This window comes from Bactrocera oleae, chromosome 2, assembly GCF_042242935.1.
Source record: "Bactrocera oleae isolate idBacOlea1 chromosome 2, idBacOlea1, whole genome shotgun sequence".
NCBI classification, from domain to species: Eukaryota; Metazoa; Arthropoda; class Insecta; order Diptera; family Tephritidae; genus Bactrocera; species Bactrocera oleae.
Window position 1 is genome coordinate 30,739,778 of NC_091536.1, and position 12,284 is coordinate 30,752,061.

A 12,284-nucleotide genomic window follows, 5' to 3' on the forward strand; every position below is an offset into this window, starting at 1 on the left:
TTTCATAGCAACAGGATTCCATGGAGTTCATGTATTAATCGGAACTTCGTTCCTTCTTGTATGTCTAGTCCGTCATTTAAATAGTCATTTTTCAAAAACTCATCATTTTGGGTTCGAAGCAGCTGCATGATACTGACATTTTGTTAATATTGTTTGACTATTCCTATATATCTCAATTTACTGATGAGGAGGCTAATTTATAATTATCTATATAGTATATAAGTATATTTGACTTCCAATCATAAGGCCTACTAATTAGTAGTATAGATAATCTTTTCAATTGCTATTATAGCATCAATTTTAATTATTATTGCAAGAGTAGTAATAATATTAGCATCTATTTTATCAAAAAAAGCTCTTACAGATCGTGAAAAATGTTCTCCATTTGAATGTGGATTCGACCCTAAATCATCCTCTCGATTACCTTTTTCTCTTCGGTTCTTTTTAATCACTATCATTTTCTTAATTTTTGATGTAGAAATTGCTCTTATTTTACCTATAATTTTAATTATCTCCACTTCAAATATAATAGTATGAACAACAACAAGAATTGTATTTATTATTATTCTCATTACCGGCCTATATCATGAATGAAACCAAGGTATACTAAATTGATCAAACTAGGGTTGTAGTTAATTATAACAGTTGATTTGCATTCAAAAAGTATTGAAATATTCAATCTACCTTAAACCCAAGAATATGAAGCGATTTATTGCAATTAGTTTCGACCTAATCTTAGGTATTTAATACCCTTATTCTATATAATAACCCTACTAATTAAATACCTATTAATTGAAGCCAAACAGAGGCTTATCACTGTTAATGATAGAACTGAGATTATTCTCCAATTAAGGAAGTATGAGGTTCAAGAAAAAGCCGCTAACTTTTATCTTTTAATGGTTAAACTCCATTTATACTTCTGTTTATATAGTTTAAAAAAAACATTACATTTTCATTGTAAAAACAAAATTACTTATTTTTATAAATTACTAAAATAAATACACTATATCCAAGAATTAATCAATTACCCTAACATCTTCAGTGTTATACTCTATCTTAAGCTACTTGAATTAAAATATCACAAAAAAAAAATAAAAATAAAATAATAATTCACAAAACAAATCTTCAAACTATTATTATGTATAACAAATATATACCGAGAATAATTAACTAAATTATTATATAAATTCTGGCCCCCTAAAAATTCTGACCAACCTTGATCAAATGATTTACAAACTCTTCCCCCTAAAATCAAAGAATAATTAATATTTCCGTAAGTAGAAATATAAGGTATAAATCACATCGAGCCAGAAAAATAACTTACCAAATAATTATGTAAATACTTATTAAAATAAAATAAAGAAACATTTGAAATTAAATACCCTGATACTCCCCCCATAACACAAACAAACAAAGTTAATAACTTCAAATAACTAGGTAAACAAACTATACAAGGGGTTGAAAAAATTAATCAATTCAACATTCTTCCCCCAATAATTCTCATAATTAATAAACCACTTATACCACGCAACATAATTCAACCCTCATCACTAAGTATATTTAAAGAACCACAATTCAACTCCCCAGTTATAGAATAATATACTAACCGAAAAGAATAACAAACTGTTAATCCAGTAGAAAAAATATATAAAAAGAAAGAAAATGTATTAATATTTCTTAAAGAAACAATTCCTAAAATCATATCCTTAGAATAAAATCCAGCCAAAAAAGGCATACCACATAAAGCCAAATTAGCTACATTAAAACACCCTAAAGTCAAAGGCATATAAACACTTAACCCTCCTATTAACCGAATGTCCTGTGAATTATTTATATTATGAATAATAGCCCCAGCACACATAAACAACAAAGCCTTAAATAAAGCATGAGTTAATAAATGAAAAAAGCAAGTTTATAAAATCCTATAGATAAAATTCTTATTATTAATCCCAACTGTCTAAGAGTAGACAGAGCAATAATCTTCTTTAAATCAAATTCAAAATTAGCCCCTAAACCAGCTATAAATATAGTTAGTCCAGATAATAATAATAATAAATCTCCCAACCATCTACCTCTTAATAAAATATTAAACCGGATTAATAAATAAACACCAGCAGTTAAAGTTGAAGAATGAACTAAAGCAGAAACTGGGGTAGGAGCAGCCATAGCAGCTGGCAATCAAGATGAAAAAGGAATTTGAGCTCTCTTAGTTATATCAGCTAATATAATTAATCCTCCGATAATCCCCATCTCCATTCTATATTTTATAGTTTCTAAATAAAAAATATAATTTCATCTTCCATAATTTAATATTCAAGCAATCGCTAATAAAAAAGCTACATCCCCAATTCGATTAGATAACGCTGTTAATATCCCGGCATTATATGATTTAACATTTTGAAAATAAATTACTAAACAATAAGAGACCAATTCCAGCCCATCTCATCCTAATAAAATTCTAATTATATTAGGACTAATGATTAACAACATTATTGATAATACAAACATAAATACTAATATAATAAACCGATTAATATTTTTGTCTTCTCCCATATACTCCTTTCTATAATAAATTACCAACGAAGCAATTAATAAAACAAAAGATATAAATAATAATCTCATTCAATCAAATAAAAAAGTTATTACAATTCTTACAGAATTTAAACTAACAACTTCTCATTCTAAAAATACAGAATAATCATTTAATAAAAAAAAAAGTCTTAATAAAAAAAAATTAATTCTAATTATAATTAAAATTAAAAATCTAATTCTACAAATTGATAAATACTTCACGATCTAAAATGATTAACTCATATCATTGACACCACAAATCAATATTTTAAATAAACTATTTAAATTTAAAGCCAAAATAAACAAATATCTCTTTTTAAAATCAACAAGTTTAAAGGAAATCAATGAAGAAATAATAAAAAATATTCGCGAATCTTACCCCCTCTAAATGAATAAATACCTGAAAATCCCCTACCATGTTGACTATAAGCATATAAATACAAAGTATAAGCAGCTCTAAAAAAAGACAACAAAGATAAAGAAATTATAGTAATTCAAGACCAACTGATAATTCTATTTAATAAAGAAATTTCCCCTAATAAACTCAAAGAAGGTGGAGCAGCTATTTTGCAAGCTCTTAACAAAAACCACCACAAAGTCATTGAAGGTATAAAATTCAATAAACCCTTATTAATCAATAAACTACGACTCCCTAACCGTTCATAAGTAATGTTTGCCAAACAAAATAACCCTGACGAACACAATCCATGGGCAATTATCAAAGTATAAGAACCACAAAGTCCTCAATAAGTTAAAGTTATCAAACCACCTAGAACAATCCCCATATGAGTAACAGAAGAATAGGCAATTAAAGCCTTTAAATCAATTTGACGTAAACAAACTAATCTAATTAAAACTCCCCCAACTAATCTAATTCTTACCCATAAATAATTATACTTAATTCCTCTTACTTGTAAAAAGGAAAAAACTCGTAACAACCCGTAGCCCCCCAATTTTAACATAATTCCAGCTAAAATTATTGACCCAGAAACTGGAGCTTCTACATGAGCTTTAGGTAATCACAAATGAACCAAAAACATTGGTATCTTAACTAAAAAAGCTAAAATCAAAGACAGATAAAGTAAATCATAATTAAACATGTAATTACTTAATAAATAAAAATCCATTGTATTTAAACTATTATATAAATAAAAAATCCCAACTAATATAGGCAAAGAAACTAACAAAGTATAAAACAATAGATACACCCCCGCCTGAAGACGTTCAGGTTGATAACCCCACCCTAAAATTAAAAATAAAGTAGGAATTAATCTTCTTTCAAAAAATAAATAAAACATAAACAAACTCATTCTTCTAAAAGTCAAAACCAAAAAAATTAACAAAATTAAAACATCAAATAAAAATAAATTTTTATAATTATTATACTTATAAACAGACTCACTAGCTGTAAGTATAAGAGTACAAATCCAAAATCTTAACAAAATCAATCCATAAGAAATAACATCAAATCCTAAAAAATAAGAAATATTCACAAAATAATTTGTACAATAATTTAAAATATTAAAAATAAAAGTTACAATAAATAATAAATTTTGAACCATTCAAAATAAACCATTTATAAAACAAATAGGACTAATAAAAACTATTATAAAAATTAATTTTAACATTGCAAAACATTAAACGATTGAAAATAATCATTTCCATGTTTTCGAATTATAGAAACCAAAATAGAAAGACCCAAAGCACCCTCACAGACTCTAAAAGTTAAAAATATTATGCTAAAAAATCTTCTATAATCTATTACATTGAAATAGATAAACAAAAGAAAAAATAAATTCAATACAATATATTCCAGTCTCAAAAGCATTAATAGTAAATGTTTTCGATTAGAAACAAAAACAAAAATACCTATTAAAAATAAAAAACAAGGTAACCCTCAATATAATCTTATTAACATTAGTTTTAATAGTTTAATAAAAACATTGGTCTTGTAAACCAAAAATAAGATTTAATCTTTTAAAACTTCAAGAGAAAAGAAATAACTTTATCATTAATCCCCAAAATTAATATTTTAATTAAACTACCTCCTGAAATTATACAATTCTTCTTATATTCTTCCACATTAATTTCAAGATTTATTTTTATTCAAATAAACCACCCATTAGCCATAGGGTTAATACTTTTAATTCAAACACTACAAATTTGTTTATTAACAGGACTAATAGCAAAACGATTCTGATTCTCCTATATTTTATTTTTAATTTTTCTAGAAAAAGGCAATCGCTATGATTCGCCAATTTGGGCTTCCAACCTTCTTTATCACTTTATCGGCTGCAGAATCTTAGTGGGTTGAGCTTTTGGTCATCCTCTCTAAAACTGTTGATTCTAAAGATATTTCGGAAGAGGAAGCCAACAGTTTAACAACCCAAGATAGATATTGCTTTATTCGGTCAGACGCGGTTACTTGTGCTAGATATTTTGACTACCGCTATCGACAAATTCTTAAGCTTTTTAAAAATAACGCCGGCATTTTTGGAGAGCATTTTGTTACAAATTTCTACTGGAGAGTGGAGTTTCAACAGAGAGGTTCCCCGCATGTACATGGCATGTATTGGCTTAATAATTCTCCCAGGATCAACCTTCAAGATCCTCAGACACTCCCTGATGTCATTAGTTTTATTGACAATTATATTTCTACCGATGGTTCGATCAGCCACTTAGAAAATTATTTGGGTTATCAAAAGCATAACCACAGTCGGTATTGTACTAGGGAAATGAGAGGACAACAGTTTTGTCGTTTTGGTATACCATGTCCACCAATGCCTTCATCGCAAATACTGTTACCTTCAAAATAATGTCAAAATTCAGACACAAGGAAAACTTTTTCAAAATTCAAAACGTTTTAAATTCAAATATGACTATAGAAGACATTTCTAATTTAAACGATTTTGAACACTTCCTGTCTGATACTAGAATAAATATGTCTTTTGATGACTATTTGTTAGCCCTTAGGTCAAGTTTAACAAAACCCAAAATTTTTCTAAAAAGAAAATTACAGGATCGTTTTATAAACGCTTATACTCCATAGAGCAAATATGGATACCCAATATATACTGGATGCATATGCTTGCTGTTCATATATAATTAATTATATTAACAAGTCTAACAGGGGAATTTCTAGGCTCTTAAATGAAGCTATATCAGAGGTAAATGCTGGAAATTATACTATTAAGCAAAAACTTAAACATATAGGCCACAAATTTATATCAGGCACAGAAATATCTGCATAAGAAGCAGTATATTGCTGCATTGGGCTCCATCTTTCGGAAGCAAGTAATGCAGAAATATTTATAAATACCTCTGGACCTGAGGAACGGCAATGTAATAATGAGTTCGAATGGTAAAACCTAGAGCGGAACTTCAGAACCTTCCTTCAGGTTCGACTGAAATATTCGTAGCCGGTATTTTAGACCGTTATGTTCAAAGATCCGATCAGTTAGAAACTCTTTGTTTAGCTGATTTTTCATCTAGGTATAAATATTTTAAATCTAGTAGAAGAGCACAATATAGTGATCATGAAGAAGAAGAGAGGGAAGACGATAACTTACCAGAAAGCGGGGTTGTCATGCCTCTTAAAGACGGTAGCGGTTTTGTGAAAAAACGTACCAAAAATTGTATTATTCGGTATAGAAGGTTTAACCCAGATTTGGCCAGAGTTGAGTATTTCCGCGAAATGTTAATGCTTTACTATCCTTTCATTGAAAACGATAATGAGCAGACATGCATAAAACATCGTATTATAATTGAGGAAAATCAAAGAAAATATGATGTTTTTGAGCAAAGAGAACTTGAAAATGTTCTAGAAAGTCTTTATAATGAAATCGTAGAAAATGAGTTCAGAGTGTTGGCACTTCCAGAAATAAACCCAAATATAAATTTGCTGGACTTGCATGGCGAAGATTCAACAGATAATGGCACTGAATCTGATTGCAATATTAGACTTATTAAACTAGCCCCCTTAATTCCAGTTGAGGAATAATTTTTTTTAGTTCGAAGTCTAAATACTAAGCAAAGAACCTATTTGACACATTTGATGCACCACCTAAAAACAAATCTCCCATTTTATGAGTTCATTGGCGGCGGTGCAGGTGTAGGAAAGAGTCGTTTGATATCTGCAATATATCAAGCTCTTAACCATCGTTACAATTCTACACCTGGATCCAATCCAAGTTCCTTAAAAGTTCTTCTTTGCGCACCTACGGGTAATATTCTCTTTACTTGTTAATCAGTTGAATAGAGAGTTGAGGCCACTTACACAGTGAATTCATTGTATTCCAGACTTATCGATTTAAAATTAATCATAATTGATGAAATATCGATGGTAGGTGCTCGTATGTTTAGCTCTGTTGATGCGAGATTAAAACAAATTTTCAAAAGAGACAGCCCCTTCGGTGGTATACCGATCATAGTGTTTGGTGATTTGAAGCAACTCTCACCTGTTGGAGATAGGTGGATATTCTCTCCTAATCCCAATGATGCATACAGCACTTTAGTTGGTTCCCTTTGTGGGAGTTATTTAAATACTTTGAATTAACAGAGATAATGAGAATACGAAAGGATCAGGCCTTTGCAATTGCATTAAATCATATGGCATCTGGTACTATGATAAATGAGGACATATCACTCATTGAAACTCGAGTAGTTAATTTCGAAGAAGTTCCCGATGATGCCATACATTTATTTTGGTCCAATGAAGAGACAAATAATTTCAATGCCCTTAAGCTCAGTCGAATCCCAACAGAAGCTTGCCTTTTAACTGCAAAAGACTCAGTTAAAGGAATTGGTATAAATGATAATGATAATATTTTGGAAAGAGTTAAACTTTTCAAAACTTCTGAAATGCAGGGACTGCCCTATGAATTGAGACTAAAAACCTCCGCAAAATATATGATTACAGTGAACATAAACACGTGTGATGGCTTGGTTAATGGGGCAGCTGGACAACTTATGCAAATTGATTTCCATTGTTCTTTTCCAACAATTCTGTGGATTAAATTTTTGGAACCTTCTGTTGGTTTGATAGCCTCATCCTCTAGAAAGTTCTTGGACACCAATTGAAAAAGTTCTAAAATCTTTTCAATATAAAAGAAATGAACAAATTTCAATTGAAAGAAATCGGTTTCCAGTTGTTCCGGCTGAGGGAATAACTATTCATAAAAGTCAGGGTGCCACATATAATAAAGTTGTAGTTCATACTCGACCCAGAATGCCTAGAGCTTCAATATATGTCGCTTATAGTCAAGCTACTTCTGCAGAAGGTCTATTCATCATAGGAAATTTTATTCCTCCTAACAAATTTTCTGAATCGGATCCCGTATTTAGGGAACTGAGGGAATTGAACACAAATAAAGCTTTGACAACAAGTTTCAATTTTATGATTTCCCGAACATCAGGACATCAAATTTTATTACATAATGTTCGGAGTCTTCACGCTCACATTAGTGATATAAAAAGCGACTGTTTGATGCTATCTTCAGATATTTTATGTTTTGTAGAAATTTGGAATTATCCTTGCGAAAGTTTTGATATACCAGGATTTACTCCAATTAACGAGCTGAGGATAGATAGCACGGTATTGCTTGCTCTATAGAATCAAAGGCTGTAAAAAAAATGTATTCAGGCAGCAAAGTTTTAGAAGCGGTTTTGTTTAAATGTTTCAATATTAATATTCTGGTTCTATATAGAAATTCAGCTTTCTCTGTCAGACAATTAATTGTAGAACTTCAGGAAGTCCTTACTTCTGAGTTAGGCAATCAAAATTTGCTAATTGTTGGAGATTTTAACATTTGTTTAATGTCTACAGGGACTGCAATAAGAAATCTGCTCCAAGAAAAAAACTTTAGTTCCCTGCTTGGTGCAGAATATTCAACTACACCTGCCGGTACACAAATTGATTGGGCATTTTCAAACCTGGATCCTTCCCGTGTAAATGCAATTGCTTTTGAGACAGTACACAGCTATCATGACAGTATTTTTGTCTCTATTTCGAACTAAAGTTTTCAGACTTAGTGCAATAGTTCTTCATTTTTTTTTTCTAAATATAATGGAATTGGAATGGTATAGGAATTTTGACAGTAGTTTTTAAGACAATTTAAAGAAAAATATGTAAATAATCTAATTAAGAAAATTTAAATTATATATATAATTTGTTATTATATATGACATTATTGTATAAATATATGATAGGAATTTAATAGTATAAGGAAAAAAGAAATATAATTTGGATATATGTATAAGAATCTCTACAAAAATTTATGTTTAATATTGTAAATATTATATACAAATTAATATAATAATATTATATCATTTTTAAAGTTGTTAATATTTATTATTTTTAAGCTAAACATGTATAATAATATCGATATAATAAATAAAAAATATTATTCATTGTTCAAAAACGATTTCTTTTCCTACTTCTCAATACAGTTGTAATGCATTCTATATAAAATCAATTATAAGCGTATACAAAAAGCACAAGAACGATTTCTCATAATTTGAGTAAATTTAGTTTACAAATTGCTCTAATTATTTTCACTGTGAGTGAAAAGTAAATAACTAAGGCAACAGTTCCTACTTCTAATTATTAAAATATATAAAGTCTCAAACGAATATACCATTTAACTTTGCGAAAGTATAAAATGTTCGGTTACATCCGAACTTAGCCCTTCCTTACTTGTTTATTTTGCTTTGTGGTATATATTTCTCTGGAGGGTCCCTAGAGGTACACTAGTCGAGTATCCTTTACGCGTAGAGTTCTCCTTTTGCAGACGTACTCAGGCTCCTCCTTAAGAAATTGGCACGCTGTCTGTCCGGTGTGGAACTCGATTTCACTTTATGATTGCACACTATTATTTCATGTTTTCAAATAATTTTTTTGTTTTTTTACCAGGGCGTGGGAATCAATTTTGCTTTATGATCGTATACAACTATTCAATATTAGTGATCACACAGTTATGTAATTTTTTAAATTTTTGTTTGTTTTTTAACCATTAGAAATAATTAAAACGCATTTGTTTTTTTTTACCAGGGTGTGGGAATCAGTTTCGCTTTGTGATTGCACACTGTTATTCAGTGTTAGTGATGATGATAAATATTTAAAACGCGCAGCCAATTTCACACGTGTGCTTTTAAGACTAGTTAAAAACTAATTTTTCATCATGATAATGCACCTGTTCACAAAGGTGTTATAACATTGACAGATTTGGCTCCCAGCAACTACTACTACTCTTCAGATTCCTGAAACAATTCCTTCGTGGAAAGCGTTTTTCGTCGAATGAAGAAGCTATCACAGGCGTGGATATAAAAATATATTTCGTACCAAAAACAGTATTTTTTCATTTCGAGCGCAGAAACTTTTCAACCAACCTGTATGTTCTTTTTATAATGAATAACGTTAGAATTATTTTCACTTAATGTTAATTTAAGAAGAGTAATCACTACTGAAATCACGCAGGCAAAATAAACTTTTGATTACTTTATTGTTTTGTTGTTTAATGTATAATTGTTCAATAATTTAAATTTACAAAATTTTAATGTAATTTACTTGAATTTTGTGTATAATTTAATTAGAAAAAATGTATTTTGATATAAATATTAAATAGAATTAATATTTCGCTCGGGCGCCAATTGAATAAAAATGCGCTTTTATTTTTTTGAACCGTGTCAGGACATTACGAAACAGATATATTTTTCAAAATTAATTTCCGTTATGCTTTAACCAAAAATGTTTCTTTAATTCCTTATTCAGGCAAAGGCGCGAGTATTGGCTGTTGCTTATTCTGTACGTGTAAAATATTAAAGGTTTAATTTACCGTGCTGATTTCTCGAACCGGATTCAGCTGTTTTATTTGTATGAAATATTAAATAGTTGAATTAACTAAGCAGACTCCCGGAATCTGATTAAGCTTTATTTATTCTAACTGTGATAATTTATTATGTGTTAACTTGTATAGACGGATATGCATACCAAATTCTAAGTCTGCATATAAGTATGAACAAAATCGAAAAGTTAAAATTTTACTGCTCGTTGTTGCGACGGGTAGTGGAAGGTTGTGTGCACGTCATGGCAATTATTGTAAACGAATTTTGGCGGGAATTAATTAAAACCTTTAGTGGAGAAAAAGTTTTATGGGAGATAAAAAACGAGCATTATAAAAATAAATTGAAGCGTATGCTAAGTTGGCAAAGACTTTTAAATAATAATATAAAGAAATTGATGAAGATTCCGCAATTGATATTGTAGCAAGCGCATTAATGACATGCGAAACTCCTATAGGAGAAACTAAGTGAAATAAAAAGACAGAAAAGTCTGGTGCTGGCGGAGACGACATTTATGGGACAACGTTTTGGTATTTTTACCACCTAGCCTTCCTGTGAGACCAGGTAACGACAACAACAGAGATATATACGTTGGAGGACCCCGATTTTGAAAAGAAATTATGAATTTAACAATATGCTAAAACTATTAAGATACTTTATAAAAGGGAATGGTTATTCTGTTTGCAAAAATACGAAAGCGACTGCATAATATTCCGAAAGCGTTTTCAACTACGCGTCTAGCTGTCGATAATCTGTAATTGAAAATAGTTTCGTCGGCGATTCATTGGGTACGACTAACTGTCTTCATTAAATTCTACATAAGCCGGAATGGATCATCTCTTATGAAAACATAAGGAAATTCTTCCTCGCTTATTGCAACACTTACCGCTTGGGGAATAAATAGTTGATTGTCATCCAATCCTTCCTTAAATTTACTTTAAGCGTCAGACGCTCTTCCGTTTGCACCAACCTCAACGAATATGAACAAATATTTCGCATTAAAAATTGCCATCGTTATAATTTAGTATGTTTTATTGCAATTGCAATAGCATGAGCCTGTTTCAGACGGTTTCATAATTTCAACATGCTTGCCATCGATCGTTCCAATGCAGTTGAGGAAGTTCCACAGTGTTCAGAAATTGTTAGCGATGAATTGTCACTCATTTTCAGTTTTTTGAATCTAAAATAAGAATAAAAGTAATTTTAGTTTTCCCTCTATTATCAGACTCATTCGCAAAGCAGTAAAAAACGAAAAAAGTCTGTCAACAATGCAAAGTTCCTTGAAAAAGCCATACAACACCTTGAACAAGCAAAATAATCAGAAACTATGCGTGATGAAGCTGACGTATTTGGTGAATCATGGACAATTTTATTAAGGAAATTACAGTGAAGCAAAAAAAAAAATTTGTACAGAGAGATATTTTGACTTTGAAGGGACTTTTCTCTTAAACTATTTCAGCTCATAAGCTGCAACCAAGAGTAACAATATATATAATATAATATAATATTATGTATTTTTATAAAAATTTTAACAATAAATCAGTTTTGATGTTCACGATAGTAAAAAATCAAAATATGTAATATTTGAGCTGCCAAAAAAAAATAAAAACGTGTATGTGTAAAAAAAAGGTGACTAAACAAACATCGCAGAGAAACTCTGCGAAACGTTTGCTATATTTAAAAGAGTATAACATGTGCACCGTGATAATGAATCGTGATTCTATAATTTTTAACGATGACTCCAAATTTAATTTATTTGGGTTTGATAGTCGTCAATGTTTATGGCGTGAGGAAGTCGACACACCAAAAGATAAAAAATTAAATAAGACTCAGCATGGAGAAGTCTGCATTGTATGGTGTGTGGTGCAATGGAA

General features: G+C 30.1%; 1 protein-coding gene and 1 pseudogene across 1 annotated transcript in view; one reads left to right on the forward strand and one right to left on the reverse strand.

Moving 5' to 3' along the window:
* Positions 1 to 11,851, forward strand: part of Kaz (E3 ubiquitin-protein transferase Katazuke) — a 249,580-nt gene extending 237,729 nt beyond the window's left edge. Inside the window, exon 6 of the mRNA XM_070112926.1 lies at positions 11,636 to 11,851. Within this exon, the coding sequence (XP_069969027.1) occupies positions 11,636 to 11,786 (151 nt within the window). The 3' untranslated portion in view covers positions 11,787 to 11,851. The remainder of the gene's footprint in view (positions 1 to 11,635) is intronic.
* LOC138855820 (uncharacterized) lies at positions 10,899 to 11,566 on the reverse strand (annotated as a pseudogene).
* Positions 11,852 to 12,284: the final 433 nt, after the last annotated feature.